Consider the following 20,870-nt stretch of genomic DNA (forward strand, 5'->3'; position numbering starts at 1 on the left):
TTGGGGTTGACCAACGGTGTCTCGTCGTTGCTCTCAGCCAACGGGGACTCGTGATTGGATGCAGAGTGTGTTGTTAGGGAGATGGAGTTGGCTCTCCCTCTGGACTCATGTCCCAGTCCTGATCTGCAGGCTGAGGTAGACTGGCTAGGAGCTCCTACACACACACACACACACACACACACACACACACACAGTCAAACACACTATTCTGTTTGAAATTATTGTGTTATAAGAAGATTGTGTGTCTGTCCAGGTTGTTGGTCCGTTACAGCAGTCAGAAGATGATTGTGTGTGTGTACCTGTTGTCTGTCCAGGTTGTTGGTCCGTACAGCGGTCAGAAGATTGTGTGTGTGTGTACCTGTTGTCTGTCCAGGTTGTTGGTCCGTTACAGCAGTCAGAAGACTCTTGGTGAAGGTCTCAACTCATAATATCTCTGATTCTGATTCTCTAGTTGGCTCTCCAGATACTGCACCTCCTCAAGCTGAAACACACACACACACACACACACTGGCATACTGGCCTATACACATCATGGTATGGCTGTGCGTGTGCGTGTGTGTGTGCGTGTGTGTTCCATCACCTTAAACTCCAGGAGGTTCTGCATGTTTTCCATATCAGATCCGACCATCTCAACACCACCATCATCATCATCATCATCATCAACCACCTCTATCTTCTGTTAGGAAACACAACCCTATACAATCAGTGGCTAAATCTGTCAGGAAACACCCTATACAATCAGTGGCTAAATCTGTCAGGAAACACAATGTGTATATACTGTGCTAGTGTATCTCTAGTTTAATAACAGTGTACTGTATTAGTGTATCTCACTAGTGTGATAACAGTGTATCTCACTAGTGTATCTCTAGTGTAATAAAAGTTTCTCTAGTGTAATAACTGTAGTGTACAAGCGTATCTAGTGTAATAACAGTGTATTGTACTAGTGTATGTAGTGTAATAACTGTAATGTATCACCAGTGTAATAAGTGTATCTCTATGTAATAACAGTTTATATCTAGTGTAATAACAGTGTAGTATACGCGTATCTAGTGTAATAACTGTAGTGTACTAGCATATCTAGTGTAATAACTGTAGTGTACTATACGTTATCTAGTGTAATAACAGCGAAGTGTACTAGCGTAATAACAGTTTATCTAGTGTAATAAGTGTATCTCTAGTGTAATAACAGTTTATATCTAGTGTAGTAACAGTGTAGTGTACTAGCGTATCTAGTGTAATACTGTAGTGTACTAGCGTATCTAGTGTAATAACTGTAGTGTACTAGTGTAATCAGTGTAGTTACTAGCGTATCTAGTGTAATAACAGTGTACTGTACTAGTGTATCTAGTGTAATAACAGTGTAGTGTACTAAGCGTATCTAGTGTAATAACAGTGTGTTGCACTAGTGTCTCTAGTGTAATAACTGTAGTGTACTAGCATCTAGTGTAATAACAGTGTAGTGAACTAGCGTATCTAGTGTAGTAACAGTGTAGTGTTCTAGCGTATCTAGTGTAGTGTATCTAGTGTAATAACAGTGTAGTGTACTAGGCGTATCTAGTGTAATAAGTGTCGTGCACTAGTGTCTCTAGTGTAATAACAGTGTAGTGAACTAGCGTATCTAGTGTAGTAACAGTGTAGTGTTCTAGCGTATCTAGTGTAGTGTATCTAGTGTAATAACAGTGTAGTGTACTAGCGTATCTAGTGTAATAACAGTGTAGTGTACTAGCATATCTAGTGTAGTAAATCTAGTGTAATAACAGTAGTGTACTAGCGTATCTGTGTAGTAACAGTGTAGTGTATCTAGTGTAGTAACAGTGTAGTGTATCTAGTGTAGTAACAGTGTAGTGTATCTAGTGTAATAACTGTGTAGTGTATCTAGTGTACTAACAGTATAGTGTACTAGCGTATCTAGTGTAATAACTGTGTAGTGTACTAAGCGTAATAACAGTGAATTGTACTAGCATCTCTAGTGTAATAACAGTGTAGTGTACTAGTGTAATAACTAGTGTACTAGCGTATCTAGTGTAATAGTTTATAACTAGTGTAGTAACAGTGTAGCCTATCTAGTGTAGTAACAGTGTAGTGTACTAGCGTATCTAGTGAAGTAACAGTGTGTGTACTAGCGTATCTAGTGTAGTAACAATGTAGTGTATCTAGTGTAGCTAGTGTAGTAAATCTAGTGTAATAACTGTAGTGTATCTAGTGTAGTAAATCTAGTGTAGTAACAGTGTGGTGTACTACGTATCTAGTGTAGTAACAGTGTAGTGTACTAGTGTAATAACTGTAGTGTACTAGTGTAATAACTGTAGTGTATCTAGTGTACTAACAGTGTAGTGTACTAAGGTATCTAGTGTAATAACTTTGTAGTGTAATAACTGTAGTGTACTAGTGTAATAACTGTAGTGTATCAAGTGTAGTAACTGCGTAGTGTACTAGCATAATAAGTGTAGTGCACTAGTGCCTCTAGTGTAGTAAATCTAGTGCAGTAACAGTGTAGTGTACTAGTGTAATAACAGTGTATCTAGTGTAATAAGTGTAGTTACTAGCTCTCTGTGTAATAACTGTAGTGTACTAGCGTAATAACTAGTGTACTAGCATAACTGTATCTAGTGTAATAACAGTGTAGTGTACTAGCGTCTCTAGTGTAATAACTAGTATACTAGCATCTAGTGTAATAACGGTTTCTCTAGTGTAAAAACTGCAGTGTACTAGCGTAATAACGGTATTTAGTGTAATAACTGTAGTGTACTAGCGTAATAACTGTATCTAGTGTAATAACTGTAGTACCACGTTGTCGAGCCATGGGAGGCGCTGCTGCTGTCCTCTACTCCATTCTCTTCTTCTCTCTGGTACGAATCACTGGTCCCATCTAAAACAACAACACTGTTACACTGGGACACTGCTACTGGGGGAGGGTGTGTGTGTGTGTGTGTGTGTGTGCGCGCGTCTCACCCTCGGACAGACAGAAGGATGCTCCATCGTTTAGGTTGTCTCCCAACTCTGGCGTTCCCAAGCCCCTCCCCATCGAACTCAGCCAGAGGGAGACTCCTCCCCTTCCTGTGATGTCAGGACACGGCCCACCTTTGGGGACGGGATCTCAATGCCCATCAGACGTATCCTCCTCCGGTTCCGATCCCGTCTGTCAAACAAACACACAGCACAACATATAATATACTGTTAGAGAACCGGTCTGTCAAACAATTAATCAATTAATTGCAAAGTTCCTCCTTGCCATGCAAATTAACTGAATCTCAAAAAAACATTTCCACTGCATTTCAGCCCCCTGCCACAAAGGGACCAGCTGACATCATGTCAGTGATTCTCTCGATTAACACAGGTGTGAGTGTTGTCGAGGACAAGGCTGGAGATCACTCTGTCATGCTGATTGAGTTTGAATAACAGACTGGAAGCTTCAAAATGAGGTGGTGCTTGGAGATCATTGTTCTTCCCTCTGTCAACCATGGTTACCTGCAAGGAAACACGTGCTGTCATCATTGCTTTGCACAAAAGGGCTTCACAGGCAAGGATATTGCTGCAAGATTGCACCTAAATCAACCATTTATCGGATCATCAAGAACTTCAAGGAGAGCGGTTCAATTGTTGTGAAGAAGTCTTCAGGGCGCCCAAGAAAAGTCCAGCAAGCGCCAGGACCGTCTCCTAAAGTTGATTCAGCTGCGGGATCGGGGCACCACCAGTACAGAGCTTGGTCAGGAATGGCAACAGGCAGATGTGAGTGCATCTGCACGCACAGTGAGGCGTAGACTTTTGGAGGATGGCCTAGTGTCAAGAAGGGCAGCAAAGAAGCCACTTCTCTACAGGAAAACATCAGGGACAGACTGATATTCTGCAAAAGGTACAGGGATTGGATTGCTGAGAACTGGGGTAAAGTCATTTTCTCTGATGAATCCCCTTTCCGATTGTTTGGGGCACCCGGAAAAAGCTTGTCCGGAGAAGACAAGGTGAGCGCTACCATCAGTCCTGTGTCGTGCCAACAGTAAAGCATCCTGAGACCATTCATGTGTGGGTTTGCTTCTCAGCCAAGGGAGTGGGCTCACTCACAATTTTGCCTAGAACACAGCCATGAATAAAGAATGGTACCAACACTTCCTCCTAGAACAACTTCTCCCAACCATCCAGGAAGTTTGGTGGCGAAAATGCTTTTTCCAGCATGATGGAGCACCTTGCCATAAGGCAAAAGTGATAACAAAGTGGCTCGGGGAACAAAACATTGATGTTTTGGGTCCATGGCCAGAAACTCCCCAGACCTTAATCCCATTGAGAACTTGTGGTCAAATCCTCAAGAGGCCGGTGGACAAACAAAAAACCTACAAATTCTGACAAACTCCCAAGCATTGATTATGCAAGAATGGGCTGCCATCAGTCAGGATGTGGCCCAGAAGTTAATTGACAGCATGCCAGGGCGGATTGCAGAGGTCTTGAAAAAGAAGGTTCAACACTGCAAATATTGACTCTTTGCATCAACTTCATGTAATTGTCAATAAAAGCCTTTGACCACTTATGAAATGCTTGTAATTATACTTCGGTATTCCATAGTAACATCTGACAAAAATATCTAAAGACACTGAAGCAGCAAACTTTGTGGAAATTAATATTTGCGTCATTCTCAAAACTTTTGGCCAGGACTGAACACTCAATTAGTATTTAGTAGCATTGCCTTTAAATTGTTGAACTTGGGTCAAACGTTTCGGTTAGCCTTCCACAAGCTTCCCACAATAAATTGGGTGAATTTTGGCCCATTCCTCCTGACAGAGCTGGTGTAACTGAGTCAGGTTTGTAGGCCTCAATGCTGGCACACACTTTTCAGTTCTGCCCACAAATCTTCTATAGGATTGAGGTCAGGGCTTTGTGATGGCCACTCCAATACCTTGACTTTGTTGTCCTTAAGCCATTTTGCCACAACTTTGAAAGAATGCTTGGGGTCATTGTCCATTTGGAAGACCCGTTTGAGACCAAGCTTTAACTTCCTGACTGATGTCTTGAGATGTTGCTTCAATATATCCACTTAAATCTTCTTTCCTCATGATGCCATCTATTTTGTGAAGTGCACCAGTCCCTCCTGCAGCAAAGCACCCCCACAACATGATGCTGCCCCCGTGCTTCACGGTTAGGATGGTGTTCTTTGGCTTGCAAGCCTCCCCTTTTCCTCCAAAAATAAGCGATGGTCATTATTGCCAAACAATTCTATTTTTGTTTCATCAGACCCAGAGGACATTTCTCCAAAAAGTACGATCTTTGTCCCCATGTGCAGTTGCAAACCGTAGTCTGGCTTTTTTATGGCGGTTTTGGATCAATGGCTTCTTCCTTGCTGAGCCCTTTCAGGTTATGTCGATATATAGCACTTCGTTTTACTGTGGATATAGATACTTTTGTACCTGTTTCCTCCAGTATCATAACAAGGTCTTTTGCCGTTGTTCTGGGATTGATTTGCACTTTTCACACCAAAATCGTTCATCTCTAAGAGACGAACCGTCTCCTTCCTGAGCGGTATGACGGCTGCGTGGTCGCATGGTGTTTATACTTGCGTACTATTGTTTGTACAGATGAACGTGGTACCTTCAAACGTTTGAAATTGCTCCCAAGGCCGAACCAGACTTGTGTAGGTCTAGCAATTTTTTTCTGAGGTCTTGGCTGATTTCTTTAGATTTTCCCATGATGTCAAGAAAGAGGCACTGAGTTTGAAGGTAGGCTTTGAAATACATCCACAGGTACACCTCCAATTGACTCAAATGATGTCAATTAGCCTATCAGAAGCTTCTAAAGCCATGACATAATTTTCTGGAATTTTCAAGCTGTTTAAAGGCACAATCAACTTAGTGTATGTAAACTTCTGACCCACTGGAATTGTGATACATGTGAACTATAAGTGAAATCTGTCTGTAAACAATTTTTGGAAAAATTACTTGTGTCATGCACAAAGTAGATGTCCTAACCAACTTGCCAAAACTATAGTTTGTTAACAAGAAATTTGTGGAGTGGTTGAAAACGAGTTTTAATGAATCCAACCTAAGTGGATGTAAACTTCCGACTTCAACTGTATGTCCAACGCTTCATCAGGGTATAATGACAAACACTGCGGGATGACTCATTTATATAGTGTCAAAAGACACACACAGGTGTCTGTAATCATGGCCGGGTGTGGCCTGATATCATTGGTTAATTCTCATATATTAAAATAGCATACAAAAAAACTAATGGATAGCGTATGATCTAGATACAATTTGGCTACATAAGCCTATAAACATTTACAACAGCAAAATCACAATAATCACAAGAATGGCTTCAGATCCAAAGTCTACGTTGAGACCGAAGGGAGCAAGGGTCTTTAAATTAAAGATCCAGGCAGCCTTTCGTTTTAACAATAAATTGTCGAGGTCACCCCCGTCTGTCAACGTTGGACATAAATATTTTTGCATCTGAGCTCCTAGAGGTGCGACTCTCCTTAATTATTCTAAGTGTTCCACTCCGCTAGCCAGCACCTCGCCTATATAGGTGTGCGTTTCTTTCGCCCTCTACATCAAACTCATCACAACATATAATATACTGTTAAGATCCACGTCTGTCAATCAAACACAACTACTGTTAATATTGAGGGGAGTGTGTGATTGGCTGATACAGATGAGGGAACCTCTGATTGGTTGCTACCTTGACTATCTCAGTGTCTACGTTGAGCTGATTGGCTGCTGCGTTGATCTTCTCTCTGCAGACAGAACCCAGACTGGTCATCCCTCGGTCCCAGTACCGCTTCAACTGGCTCAGGTCCACATCACTGAACTGGGTCCTGTCCTGTAGCTACACACACACACTATACATTATAGACACATGAAAGATAATGGAACAGTATAGATGGTCTGATGGTGACAGTGCTCTAATCTCCAAAAGACTGCTAGATGAAGACTTACAGTTCTCTTCCTGGAGTTACTGATGAGCCACGGAGCAGAGGGACTGACTGGAACCTAGACAGGGGAGGAGAAGACGAGAGGAGGAAGGAGGAGAGGGGAGGAGGCGAGAAGAGGAAAGATGAGAAGAGATGAGGAGATGAGAAGAGGAAAAGAGAGGAGGAAGGAGGAGAGGGGAGGAGACGAGAAGAGGAAAGAGGAGGAGGGACGAGAAGAGGAAAGAGGAGAAGAGAGGGAGGAGGTTACTGATGAGCAATGGAGCTGAAAGGCTGACTGGAACCTAGACAGATAACAGCAGAGGACTGCATGTACAGAACAGTAGTAAACTGTTTCAGTAAAGTTATTCCTATCCCCTACCTGTATGCTGGGTCCTACAATAGGTGAGATCTGTAGTGTTGTAGTAACTGGGTAGAATTAGTAGTAGTATTAACCCCCTACCTGTATGCTGGGTCCTACAATAGCTGAGATCTGTAGTGTTGTAGTAACTGGGTAGTAGTAGTAGTAGTAGTAGTAGTAGTAGTAGCATTAACTCCTACCTGTATACTAGGGGAGGTCTGTAGTGTTGTAGTAACTGGGTAGTAGTGGTAGTAGTATTAACCCCTACCTGTATACTAGCAGAGGTCTGTAGTGTTGTACTAACTGGGTAGCTGTCCCGAGGGTATGGACCAGGCCTGGAGCTGCTCCAGGACCAGGGAGGGGGATGGGAGGATTCTCTCCCCAGATCCCTCTCCCCTGCTGGGGCTGTCCCTCACCCCTGGCCTCTCTGGAGGTCCCCATGGGCCAGGCAGCCATGTTGGATAACTCTTCCTCCCTCCGCCACTCATCCTCTTCATCACCCGTCTCCATGGCAATAGAGAGGCAACCAATAGCGTCCGAGGGGTGGGGAGTCTGTCTGTGTTTCTCCAGCCTGCTCCTATCAGAAGGCTGTCCTTGTCCCTATTTCCTCCCCTTCCCCCCCTCTCTGATAGGCTGAAAACCTGATGAATGCGGGGGAGTGGTCTGAAGGGGAGGGGATGGGGTGAGGAGGGGGGGAGGGACGGGGCCTGGGGAGATGAGGTGGGAGAGTCTGGTGGTTGGAGGCGAGGCCTGGGCTGGGGCTGGGATGAGAGGGCCAGGGGCCAGACTGGAGAGAACCATACTGTCTAGCCCAGCTACGGAGGACCCCCCCTCCTACCCCAGCCCCTCCTGCTGCCTCCCGGCCCTGGCCCCATTGTGGGGGAAACCCACCCTCTTGGACAGGCTGTTGATGGGGGGGCCGGGGGTGGGGGGTGGGAGGGGGAAGAGGGGAGGGGGGGGGTTTTATGCAGAAGTGGCAAGGTACCTAATCTGGAGTGGAGCTGGAGAGGAGGAGACAGAACTGTTCCTCCTGTGTTGTGATTGGTTAAGCAGAGTTTGATGGACATGTGCAGGCAGCTCAGAGTCAGAAGGAGGGGCTTAACAGTGGGCCGGGAACTAGAGGCAGAGCCTAGAGGTAAATCCCAGTCAGGATGACATCATTGTTGTTGTTGACAGAGCTAGGCGGAGAGGAGGAAGAAGAGGAGGAGGAGGAAGGGGGAGATGGGAGGAGCCTCTCTGGATGTTCCGAGCCGCCGCCATCTCCGCTGTCAGCATGGCGCCCGCAACTAAAGCCCCGCCTGCTAGCGTGTGATTGGACAGAGCTACCCCACCACGCCCGTGATTGGACAAACTCCCCCAACCATGCTGTGATTCGATAAGGATAAGGAGTGGGATACGCCCGCATTCTGGTCATTCCTCGAGGCCAGCTTCCGTCTCTTGTTCCCCACCCAGGTCTGGAGAGAGACAGAACATAGTTAACACTACCACTGCTACAACATCACCCAGGTCTGGAGAGACAGACAGACATAGTTAACACCACTATAGTAACCCTAACCACAAACATAGTTAACACCACTATTACTACAACAGTAACCCTAACCCAGACAGACACATAGTTAACTATTACTACTACAAGTAACCCTAACCCGACAGACACATAGTTAACTATTACTACAACAGTAACCCTAACCCAGACAGACACATGGTTAACTACTACTACAACAGTAACCTAACCCAGACAGACACATAGTTTACTACTACTACTACAGTAACCCTAACCCAGACAGACACATAGTTAACACCACTACTACTACTACTACAGTAACCCTAACCCAGACAGACACATAGTTAACACCACTATTACTACAACAGTAACCCTAACCCAGACAGACACATAGTTAACTACTACTACAGTAACCCTAACCCAGACAGACACACAGTTAACTACTACTACAGTAACCCTAACCCAGACAGACACATAGTTAACACCACTACAACAGTAACCCTAACCCAGACAGACACATAGTTAACTACTACTACAACAACATCAACCAGGTCTGGAGAGACAGCACGACTCTGATTATTAATAACATAGCTACTCGAGTTGCGGTTACCAAATTAGGGGTCACCTGATATGAAAATTGGGTCGTGGGAGAATTTCCCCCAAAATTTAAAAAAAAAAATATATATATATATATATATAAAGTACCTGTCAAAAGTTTGGACACCCTACTCATTCCAGGGTTTTTCTTTATTTTTACTATTTTCTACATTGTAGAATAATAGTGAAGAAATCAAAACTATGAAATAACACATATGGAATCATGTAGTAACCAAAAAGTGTTAGCAGTGTCGTTAACTATCGTCTGTCTGTCTGTCTGTCTGTCTGACTCTCCAGACCTGGGTGATGTTGTTGTAGTGTTAACTATGTGTCTCTCTCCAGACCTGGGTGATGCTGTAGTAGTGTTAACTATGTGTCTCTCTCCAGACCTGGGTGATGTTGTAGTGGTGTTAACTATGTGTCTCTCTCCAGACCTGGGTGATGTTGTAGTAGTGTTAACTATGTGTCTCTCTCCAGACCTGGGTGATGCTGTAGTAGTAGTAGTGTCGTTAACAATGTGTCTGTCTCTCATTAACTATGTGTCTGTCTCCAGACCTGGGTGATGTTGTTGTAGTAGTAGTGTCGTTAACTATGTGTCTGTCTGTCTCTCTCCAGACCTGGGTGATGTGTAGTGTTCACTATGTGTCTCTCTCCAGATCTGGGTGATGTTGTAGTAGTGTTAACCTGTTAGGGCTAGGGGCAGTATTGACACGGCCGGATAAAAAACGTACCCGATTTAATCTGGTTACTACTCCTGCCCAGTAACTAGAATATGCATATAATTATTGGCTTTGGATAGAAAACACCATAAAGTTTCTAAAACTGTTTGAATGGTGTCTGTGAGTATAACAGAACTCATATGGCAGGCCAAAACCTGAGAAGATTTCATGCAGGAAGTGGCCTGTCTGACAAGTTGTGTTTCATCTTGGCTCTTTTTATTGAAGACTGAGGATCTTTGCTATAACGTGACACTTCCTACGGCTCCCATAGGCTCTCAGAGCCCGGGAAAAAGCTGAACGATATCGAGGCAGCCTCTGGCTGAAACACATTATCGCTTTTGGCAAGTGGCCGATCAGAGTCCTATGGGCTTAGACGCGTGCCCGAGTCGACCCTGTGCTTACTTTTCTTTCGTCTGTTTACCTAAACGCAGATTCCCGGTCGGAATATTATCGCTTTTTATGAGAAAAATGGCATAAAAATTGATTTTAAACAGCGGTTGACATGCTTCGAAGTACGGTAATGGAATATTTAGAAATGTTTTGTCCAATTGCGCCATGCTCGTCACCCTTATTTACCCTTTCGGATAGTGTCTTGAAGCATACGAACAAAATGCCCATTTGGATATAACTATGGATTATTTGGGACCAAACCAACATTTGTTATTGAAGTAGAAGTCCTGGGAGTGCATTCTGACGAAGAACAGCAAAGGTAATAACATTTTTCTTATAGTAAATCTGACTTTGGTGAGTGCTAAACTTGCTGGTGTCTAAATAGCTAGCCCTGTGATGCCGGGCTATCTACTGAGAATATTGCAAAATGTGCTTTCACCGAAAAGCTATTTTAAAATCGGACATATCGAGTGCATAAAGGAGTTCTGTATCTATAATTCTTAAAATAATTGTTATGTTTTTGTGAACGTTTATCGTGAGTAATTTAGTAAATTCACCGGCAGTGTTCGGTGGGAATGCTAGTCACATGCTAATGTAAAAAGCTGTTTTTTGATATAAATATGAACTTGATTGAACAAAACATGCATGTATTGTATAACACAATGTCCTGGGTTGTCATCTGATGAAGATCATCAAAGGTTAGTGCTGCATTTAGCTGTGGTTTGGGTTTATGTGACATTATATGCTAGCTTGAAAAATGGGTGTCTGATTATTTCTGGCTGGGTACTCTGCTGACATAATCTAATGTTTTGCTTTCGTTGTAAAGCCTTTTTGAAATCGGACAGTGTGGTTAGATTAACTAGAGTCTTGTCTTTAAAATGGTGTAAAATAGTCATATGTTTGAAAAATTGAAGTTTTTGCATTTTTGAGGTATTTGAATATCGCGCCACGGGATTACACTGGCTGTAATCCCGTGGCGCGATATTCAAATACCTCAAAAATGCAAAAACTTCAATTTTAGCCCATAGAGGTTAACTATTTCTTGAACTGCATTGTTGGTTAACCTCCCTGGGCAAGGTGGGACGCTTGCGAAATAGAAATACCTCAAAAATGCTATAACTTCAATTTCTCAAACATATGACTATTTTACACCATTTTAAAGAGAAGACTCTCGTTAATCTAACCACATTGTCTGATATCAAAAAGGCTTTACAGCGAAAGCAAAACATTAGATTATGTCAGGAGAGTACCCTGCCAAAAATAATCACCCACCATTTTCAAAGCAAGCATATATGTCACAAAAACCAAAACCACAGCTAAATCCAGCACTAACCTTTGATGATCTTCATCAGATGACACTCCTAGGACATTATGTTATACAATACATGCATGTTTTGTTCAATCAAGTTCATATTTATATAAAAAAACAGCTTTTTACATTAGCATGTGATGTTCAGAACTAGCATACCCACAGAAAACTTCCGGTGAATTTACTTAATTACTCACGATTAACGCTCACAAACTACATAAATTATTTTAAGAATTATAGATAAAGAACTCCTTTATGCAAACGCGTGTCAGATTTTAAAATAGCTTTTCGGCGAAAGCACATTTTGCAATATTCTGAGTAGATAGCCCAGCCATCACGGCTAGCTATTTAGACACCCAAAATTGGATTACCTTTGCTGTTCTTCGTCAGAATGCACTCCCAGGACTTCTACTTCAACAACAAATGTTGTTTTGGTTCGAAATAATCCATAGTTATATCTAAATACCTCCGTTTTGTTCGTGCGTTCAGGTCAGTATCCGAAGGGTGACGCGCAAGTGCATTTCGTGACAAAAAAATTCAAAATATTCCATTACCGTACTTCGAAGCATGTCAAACGCTGTTTAAAATACATTTTTATGCGATTTTTCTCGTAAAATAGCGATAATATTCCAACCGGGCGACGTTGTATTCATCCAAAGAGAGAAAGAAAAACATGGAGAATTCACATGAACGCGCATCTCCAGTGTCACTGTTCTCAGTCTGACCACTCACAAAATCTCCTGCTGTTTTTCGCCCAGAGACTGGAGAGACATCATTCCACTTTCTGGCGCCTTTGAGAGCCTTAGAAAATGTCACGTTACAGCAGAGATGCTGTATTTTTGATAGAGATGCCGCAGAAGGAGAACAAATTGTCAGACAGGGCACTTCCTGTATAGAATCTTCTCAGGTTTTGGCCTGCCATATGAGTTCTGTTATACTCACAGACACCATTCAAACAGTTTTAGAAACTTTTGAGTGTTTTCTATCCAAATCTACTAATTATATGCATATTCTCGTTTCTTAGCAAGAGTAGTAACCAGTTTAAATCGGGTACATTTTTTATCCGGCCGTGCAAATACTGCCCCCTAGCCCCAACAGGTTAAGGGCTAAGTAAGCATTTCACGGTAAGGTCTACACCTGATGTATTCAGCATTTCACGGTAAGGTCTACACCTGATGTATTCAGCGAATATGACAAATAAAGTTTGATTTGATGTTAGTTGTAGTAGTAGTGTTAACTATGTTTGTCTGTCTCTGCAGACCTGGGTGATGTTGTAGTAGTGTTAACTATGTTTCTGTCTGTCTCTGCAGACCTGGGTGATGTTGTAGTAGTGTTAACTATGTTTCTGTCTGTCTCTGCAGACCTGGGTGGTGTTGTAGTAGTAGTAGTGTTAACTATGTTTCTGTCTGTCTCTGCAGACCTGGGTGATGTTGTAGTAGTGTTAACTATGTTTCTGTCTGTCTCTGCAGACCTGGGTGATGTTGTAGTAGTGTTAACTATGTTTCTGTCTGTCTCTGCAGACCTGGGTGGTGTTGTAGTAGTAGTAGTGTTAACTATGTTTCTGTCTGTCTCTGCAGACCTGGGTGATGTTGTAGTAGTGTTAACTATGTTTCTGTCTGTCTCTGCAGACCTGGGTGATGTTGTAGTAGTGTTAACTATGTTTCTGTCTGTCTCTGCAGACCTGGGTGATGTTGTAGTAGTAGTAGTGTTAACTATGTGTCTCAGCTAGTGTGTTACTGTTAGAATGTTTTTATATTGACTGCCATAGTCCAATTGGCTGTAAAAAATGTTTTACATGGTTGGTTTCGCAAGATTTTTCAGATATCAAAATTGGGTTTTGGGCTGAAAAAGGTGTGGGAAACCTGCACTAGAGGATAACAGCTGATGGATAAATACCATGCATTAGGGGATAACAGCTGACGGATAAATACCCTGCATTAGAGGATAACAGCTGACGGATAAATAATAATAGGAGTGTATAGATATAGAGAATAGATCGTACCTGCATCATGCTGAATGTATAGATAGAGTGTAGATATAGAGAATAGATCGTACCTAGGGCCCTATAAAATCCACGATGCAGAGAACACAGAAAAAAGTGGACTCGAAGTGGTTTAAGCATGGTTGTGGACTTAGAAAATGATAGAAAAACAACTACATTGGATGTTCTAAGTGTGATTGAGAGCAAAAACCTGAAAAAACTGGAGTAAACGGAATTTGGGAGAAAAAAAAAAACAACATGACCAGGCAAAACATTTACCGATTTTCTATGTCCCTACATACCCGCACCACACTGAAGTCCAGCTTGGTCTCCTGAGCACACTGAAGGATCAGCTGGAAGCAGCTCTTGCTCTGATTGGTCATACCGTTGTCATAGTAGCTCTCCAGGACTCGCTGCTGCTCCAGTGTGAACACAGACCGCAGGTTCATCTGACGGAGACACGGCATTGGTCAATAAACTAGCCAATAAAAACAAGACAACATTGAGTTCACTAGCTCTTCCCTTCAATCACAAACGTGCTTCTAGTCTATACCCAGTCTGTATGTAGACCTATATAAACAGTGGACAAAACATGCTTCTAGTCTATACCCAGTCTGTATGTAGACCTATATAAACCATGTACAAAACATGCATGTAGTCTATACTCAGTCTGTATGTAGACCTATATACACTGTGGACAAAACATTGACATAGACTGACCAGGTGAAAGCTATGATCCCTTATTGATGTCACTTCTTAAATCCACTTTAAATCAGTGTAGGAGAGGAGACAGGTTAAAGAAGGATTTTTAAGCCTTGAGACATAGAACACCTTCCTAATATTGAGACACACACCGTTTGCCCTCAGAACTAGAGGTCGACCGATTATTCGGAATGGCCGATTTGAAGTTTTCATAACAATCGGTAATCGGTATTTTTGGCCACCGATTTTTACACCTTTATTTAACTAGGAAAGTCAGATTAAGAACACATTCTTATTTTCAATGATGGCCTAGGAACGGGGTTAACTGCCTTGTTCAGGGTGGATTCGGGGATTTGTTTTTGCAACCTTCTGGTTACTAGTCCAACGCTCTAACCACCTGCCTTACATTGCACTCCACGAGGAGCCTGCATGGCAGGCTGACTACCTGTTACGCGAGGGCAGCAAGAAGCCAAGGTAAGTTGCTAGCTAGCATTAAACTTATCTTATAAAAAACTATCAATCTTAACATAATCACTAGTTTATCTAACGTGTCCTGCGTTGCATATAATCCATGCGGTGCCTGTTAATTTCTCATCGAATCACAGCCTACTTCGACAAACGGGTGATGATTTAACAAGCGCATTTGCGAAAAAAAGCACTGACGTTGCACCAATGTACCTAACCATAAACATCAATGCCTTTCTTTAAAATCAATACACAAGTATATATTTTTAAACCTGCATATTTAGTTAATATTGCCTGCTAACATGAAATTGTGTCACTGCTCTTGCGTTCATTGCCTGGCTCGTTGCGAACTAATTTGCCAGACTTTTACCTAATTATGACATACCATTGAAGGTTGTGCAATGTAACAGGAATATTTAGACTTAGGGATGCCACCCGTTAGATAAAATACGGAACGGTTCCGTATTTCACTGAAAGAAAAAAACATTTTGTTTTCGAGATGATAGTTTCCGGATTCGACCATATTAATGACCTAAGGCTCGAATTTCTGTGTGTTTATTATATTATAATTAAGTCTATGATTTGATAGAGCAGTCTGACTGAGCGATGGTAGGCACCAGCAGGCTCGTAAGCATTCATTCAAACAGCACTTTAGTGTGTTTTGCCAGCAGTTCTTCGCAATGCATTGCACTGTTTATGACTTCAAGCCTGTCAACTCCCAAGATTAGGCTGGTGTAACCGATGTGAAATGGCTAGCTAGTTAGCGGGTGCGCGCTAATAGCGTTTCAAACGTCACTCGCTCTGAGACTTGGAGTAGTTGTTCCACTTCCTCTACATGGGTAACGCTGCTTCGAGGGTGGCTGTTGTCAATGTGTTCCTGGTTCGAGCCCAGGTAGGAGCGAGGAGAGGGACGGAAGCTATACTGTTACACTGGCAATACTAAAGTGCCTATATGAACATCCAATAGTCAAAGGTATATGAAATACAAATCGTATAGAGAGAAATAGTCCTATAATAACTACAACCTAAAACTTCTTACCTGGGAATATTGAAGACTCATGTTAAAAGGAACCACCAGCTTTCATAAGTTCCCATGTTCTGAGCAAGGAACTTAAACGTTAGCTTTCTTACATGGCACATATTGCACTTTTACTTTCTTCTCCAACACTTTGCTTTTGCATTATTTAAACCAAATTGAACATGTTTCATTATTTATTTGAGGCTAAATTTATTTTATTTATGTATTATATTAAGTTAAAATAAGTGTTCATTCAGTATTGTTGTAATTGTCATTATTACAAATAAAAATAATAAATAAAATCGTCCGATTAATCAGTAGCGGCTTTTTTGGTCCTCCAATAATCGGTATCGGCGTTGAAAAATCATAATCGGTCGACCTCTACTCAGAACAGCCTCAATTCATCTGGGTTTGGACTCTACAAGGTGTCGAAAGCATTCAAATCAAATCAAATCAAATTTATTTTTATATAGCCCTTCGTACATCAGCTGATATTCTCAAAGTGCTGTACAGAAACCCAGCCTAAAACCCCAAACAGCAAGCAAAGCATGTGAAAGAAGCATTCCACAGGGATGCTGGCCCATGTTGACTACAATCCTACCCACAGTTGTCAAGTTGGCTGGATGTCCTTTGGGTGGTGGACCATTCTTGATACACCCGGGAAACTGTTTAGCATGAAAAACCCAGCAGCGTTGCAGTTCTTGACTCAAACCGATGTGACTGGCACCTACTACCATACCCAGTTCAAAGGCACTTAAATATCTTGTCCATTCCCCCTCTGAATGACACACATACACAATCCATGTCTCAATTGTCTCAAGACTTAAAAGTCCTTCTTTAACCCGTCTCCACCCCTTCATCTACACAGATATAAGTGAAAATAACAAGTGACATCAAAAAGGGATCATAGCTTTCACCTGGATTCACCTTGTCGGTCTCATGGAAGGAGCAGTTTTGTACACTCAGTGTGTATATAATAGGTATATTAGAATATAAAGGCTAACTCATAGTCCAGCTGGTCTGATTTCTCTAGCCACAGTCTGTATGTATCCAAACAGTATATAATAGATATATTAGGCAACGCGGAGTCCAGCTGGTCTGGTAGTGGTTTCTCTACTTACCGTCTGCAGGCCTCGTTTCTCCTGCCATTCCTCCATACTGCTGCTACTGCAGGGGGGCAGATCAGCCATTCAGCAGAACCACGAGCAGGGCCAGGCCGGGGTGAGGTCTAGGCAGCAGGGCCAGACAGCAGATACCCTCTGTCCGTCCGTCTGTCAGGGGTTATGGTGGTCTGGCTGCAGTACTGGTCATGCTAGCTCAGTCTCCTGGGCTGCAGGGGCTGAGACATGGTGCGGCGTCTTTGTCTCTCTGAGGTTCTACAAGACACGAGAGTGTCATCAGTTAGAGTGGAATCAATGGAAACTTTATTAACCAGAACATCTCTGTTCAGCTTTTCCATCTTAGACTGCTTTATATGTTTATATTTAGAGTTGTCATATTTTTATAACATCTTCTTCTATGGTGGTGTGTTTCAATCAGAGAATGATAGAGGACTCCTCTTTTATCTGTCCCATTATGGTGTCTGTGTGGGCATGGGCAGCACCATTAAGGCCATCTCCATTTTGAAGTGGTACATTTTCTGCTTCTACTACTTCTATGACTTGGTAAACAAACTGAAAGGGTGCATACTGCCACCTAGAGTATGTTGTTTGAATAGGTATAAAGCCAAGGTTGGCGATTTACTGCCACCTGCAGTTAAAGAATGTTTGCTCACCACTATAATTCATTGGCTGATCCCTCCTGATGACATAAATGGAATTATGTGATCCTTCCTTAACCGATAGGAAGTCCCACCCAGTTGACTACCTAAAAATGGTGGAAGTCCTCAATGGCACTGCCCATGCAAAACTGGCTGTTGGGCGTTAGTGAGCTCTATCAATTAAATTTCAAAATATGGGCTTTTATTGGCATGGGAAACATATGTTTACATTGCCAAAGCAAGTAAAATAGATAAACAAAAGTGAAATAAACTAAAAATGTACAGCAAACATTACACTCACAAAAGTTCCAAAAGAATAAAGACATTTCAAATCTATGGTTTTAATAGACTGTAAGAGAGTGGTCACATGACCATCAAATGATCTCACCTGGTCACATGACATGAAGTTGGACAGGTAACACACACGTGAACATTTCATACACTCAGATTATAAAACCATAGTAGTAGAGTAGAACTAGCAAATTAACTGGGCTCTGGATCAGAGCTAGCTGAGTGGCACCTGGATCAAAGCTCGCTAGCAAGCTAATTGGGACCTGGATCAGAGCTAGCTGGCTGAGTGGGACCTGGATCAGAGCTCGCTAGCAAGCTGATTGGGACCTGGATCAGAGTTAGCTGGCTGAGTGGGACCTGGATCAAAGCTCGCTAGCAAGCTAATTGGGCCCTGGATCGGAGCTAGCTGGCTGAGTGGGACCTGGATCGGAGCTAGCTGGCTGAGTGGGACCTGGATCGGAGCTAGCTGGCTGAGTGGGACTAGCTGGCTGAGTGGGACCTGGATCGGAGCTAGCTGGCTGAGTGGGACCTGGATCGGAGCTAGCTGGCTGAGTGGGACCTGGATCAAAGCTCGCTAGCAAGCTAATTGGGACCTGGATCAGAGCTAGCTGGCTGAGTGGGACCTGGATCGGAGCTCGCTAGCAAGCTGATTGGGACCTGGATCGGAGCTAGCTGGCTGAGCGGGACCTGGATCGGAGCTAGCTGGCTGAGTGGGACCTGGATCGGAGCTAGCTGGCTGATTGGGACCTGGATCGGAGCTAGCTGGCTGATTGGGACCTGGATCGGAGCTAGCTGGCTGATTGGGACCTGGATCGGAGCTAGCTGGCTGATTGGGACCTGGATCGGAGCTAGCTGGCTGAGTGGGACCTGGATCGGACCTAGCTGGCTGAGTGGGACCTGGATCGGAGCTAGCTGGCTGAGTGGGACCTGGATCGGAGCTAGCTGGCTGAGTGGGACCTGGATCGGAGCTAGCTGGCTGAGTGGGTCCTGGATCGGAGCTAGCTGGCTGAGTGGGACTAGCTGGCTGAGTGGGACCTGGATCGGAGCTAGTTGGCTGAGTGGGTCCTGGATCGGAGCTAGCTGGCTGAGTGGGAGTAGCTGGCTGAGTGGGACCTGGATCGGAGCTAGCTGGCTGAGTGGGACCAGCTGGCTGAGTGGGACCTGGATCGGAGCTAGCTGGCTGAGTGGGACCTGGATCAGAGCTAGCTGGCTGAGTGGGACCTGGATCAGAGCTCGCTAGCAAGCTGATTGGGACCTGGATCAGAGTTAGCTGGCTGAGTGGGACCTGGATCAAAGCTCGCTAGCAAGCTAATTGGGCCCTGGATCGGAGCTAGCTGGCTGAGTGGGACCTGGATCGGAGCTAGCTGGCTGAGTGGGACCTGGATCGGAGCTAGCTGGCTGAGTGGGACTAGCTGGCTGAGTGGGACCTGGATCGGAGCTAGCTGGCTGAGTGGGACCAGCTGGCTGAGTGGGACCTGGATCGGAGCTAGCTGGCTGAGTGGGACCTGGATCAAAGCTCGCTAGCAAGCTAATTGGGACCTGGATCGGAGCTAGCTGGCTGAGTGGGACCTGGATCGGAGCTCGCTAGCAAGCTGATTGGGACCTGGATCAGAGCTAGCTGGCTGAGTGGGACCTGGATCGGAGCTTGCTAGCAAGCTGATTGGGACCTGGATCGGAGCTAGCTGGCTGAGTGGGACCTGGATCGGAGCTAGCTGGCTGATTGGGACCTGGATCGGAGCTAGCTGGCTGATTGGGACCTGGATCGGAGCTAGCTGGCTGATTGGGACCTGGATCGGAGCTAGCTGGCTGATTGGGACCTGGATCGGACCTAGCTGGCTGAGTGGGACCTGGATCGGACCTAGCTGGCTGAGTGGGACCTGGATCGGAGCTAGCTGGCTGAGTGGGACCTGGATCGGATCTAGCTGGCTGAGTGGGACTAGCTGGCTGAGTGGGACCTGGATCGGAGCTAGCTGGCTGAGTGGGACCTGGATCGGAGCTAGCTGGCTGAGTGGGACCTGGATTGGAGCTAGCTGGCTGAGTGGGACCTGGATCGGAGCTAGCTGGCTGAGTGGGACCTGGATCGGAGCTAGCTGGCTGAGTGGGACCTGGATCGGAGCTAGCTGGCTGAGTGGGACCTGGATCGGAGCTAGCTGGCTGAGTGGGACCTGGATCGGAGCTAGCTGGCTGAGTGGAACCTGGATCGGAGCTAGCTGGCTGAGTGGGACTAGCTGGCCGAGTGGGACCTGGATCGGAGCTAGCTGGCTGAGTGGGACCAGCTGGCTGAGTGGGACCTGGATCGGAGCTAGCTGGCTGATTGGGACCTGGATCGGACCTAGCTGGCTGAGTGGGACCTGGATCGGAGCTAGATGGCTGAGTGGGTCCTGGATCGCAGCTAGCTGGCTGAGTGGGACCTGGATCGGAGCTAGCTGGCTGAGTGGGACCAGCTGGCTGAGTGGGACCTGGATCGGAGCTAGTTGGCTGAGTGGGTCCTGGATCGGAGCTAGCTGGCTGAGTGGGACTAGCTGGCTGAGTGGGACCTGGATCGGAGCTAGCTGGCTGAGTGGGACCAGCTGGCTGAGTGGGACCTGGATCGGAGCTAGTTGGCTGAGTGGGACCTGGATCGGAGCTAGCTGGCTGAGTGGGACCAGCTGGCTGAGTGGGACCTGGATCGGAGCTAGTTGGCTGAGTGGGTCCTGGATCGGAGCTAGCTGGCTGAGTGGGACTAGCTGGCTGAGTGGGACCTGGATCGGAGCTAGCTGGCTGAGTAGGACCAGCTGGCTGAGTGGGACCTGGATCGGAGCTAGCTGGCTGAGTGGGACCTGGATCGGAGCTAGCTGGCTGAGTGGGACCTGGATCGGAGCAAGCTGGTTGATTGGGACCTG

General features: G+C 44.7%; 2 protein-coding genes across 2 annotated transcripts in view; both read right to left on the reverse strand.

Annotated features, from left to right (window-relative positions):
- Window positions 1-3,030: 3,030 nt before the first annotated feature.
- LOC123724078 (highly divergent homeobox-like) lies at window positions 3,031-7,763 on the reverse strand. Its single transcript, XM_045686995.1, has 5 exons — window positions 7,720-7,763; window positions 7,558-7,594; window positions 6,921-6,974; window positions 6,647-6,810; window positions 3,031-3,139 (listed from the first exon to the last, which is right to left on the reverse strand). Exons 1-5 carry the CDS (start codon window positions 7,761-7,763, stop codon window positions 3,031-3,033), a joined length of 408 nt encoding a protein of 135 aa, XP_045542951.1.
- Window positions 7,764-8,087: 324 nt separating this feature from the next.
- The window catches only part of LOC123724079 (highly divergent homeobox-like), a 58,540-nt gene continuing 45,757 nt past the window's right edge, over window positions 8,088-20,870 (reverse strand). The window contains exons 2-5 of the mRNA XM_045686996.1: window positions 17,060-17,314; window positions 14,056-14,202; window positions 8,580-8,707; window positions 8,088-8,157 (exon numbers count right to left, since the gene is read on the reverse strand). Coding sequence (XP_045542952.1) covers window positions 8,088-8,157; window positions 8,580-8,707; window positions 14,056-14,202; window positions 17,060-17,128 — 414 coding nt within the window. The 5' untranslated portion in view covers window positions 17,129-17,314. The remainder of the gene's footprint in view (window positions 8,158-8,579; window positions 8,708-14,055; window positions 14,203-17,059; window positions 17,315-20,870) is intronic.

This window comes from Salmo salar, chromosome ssa09 (assembly GCF_905237065.1).
Source record: "Salmo salar chromosome ssa09, Ssal_v3.1, whole genome shotgun sequence".
NCBI classification, from domain to species: domain Eukaryota; kingdom Metazoa; phylum Chordata; class Actinopteri; order Salmoniformes; family Salmonidae; genus Salmo; species Salmo salar.

Coding starts and splice junctions, on each gene's coding strand:
- LOC123724078 (XM_045686995.1), bottom strand. CDS start 7,763: ATGGAGACGGGTGATGAAGAGGATGAGTGGCGGAGGGAGGAAGA. Junction 6,811..6,920: donor GTAACTCCAGGAAGAGAACT/GTAAGTCTTCAT, acceptor GTGTGTGTGTAG/CTACAGGACAGGACCCAGTT. Junction 3,140..6,646: donor AAGGTAGCAACCAATCAGAG/GTTCCCTCATCT, acceptor TTTGTTTGACAG/ACGGGATCGGAACCGGAGGA.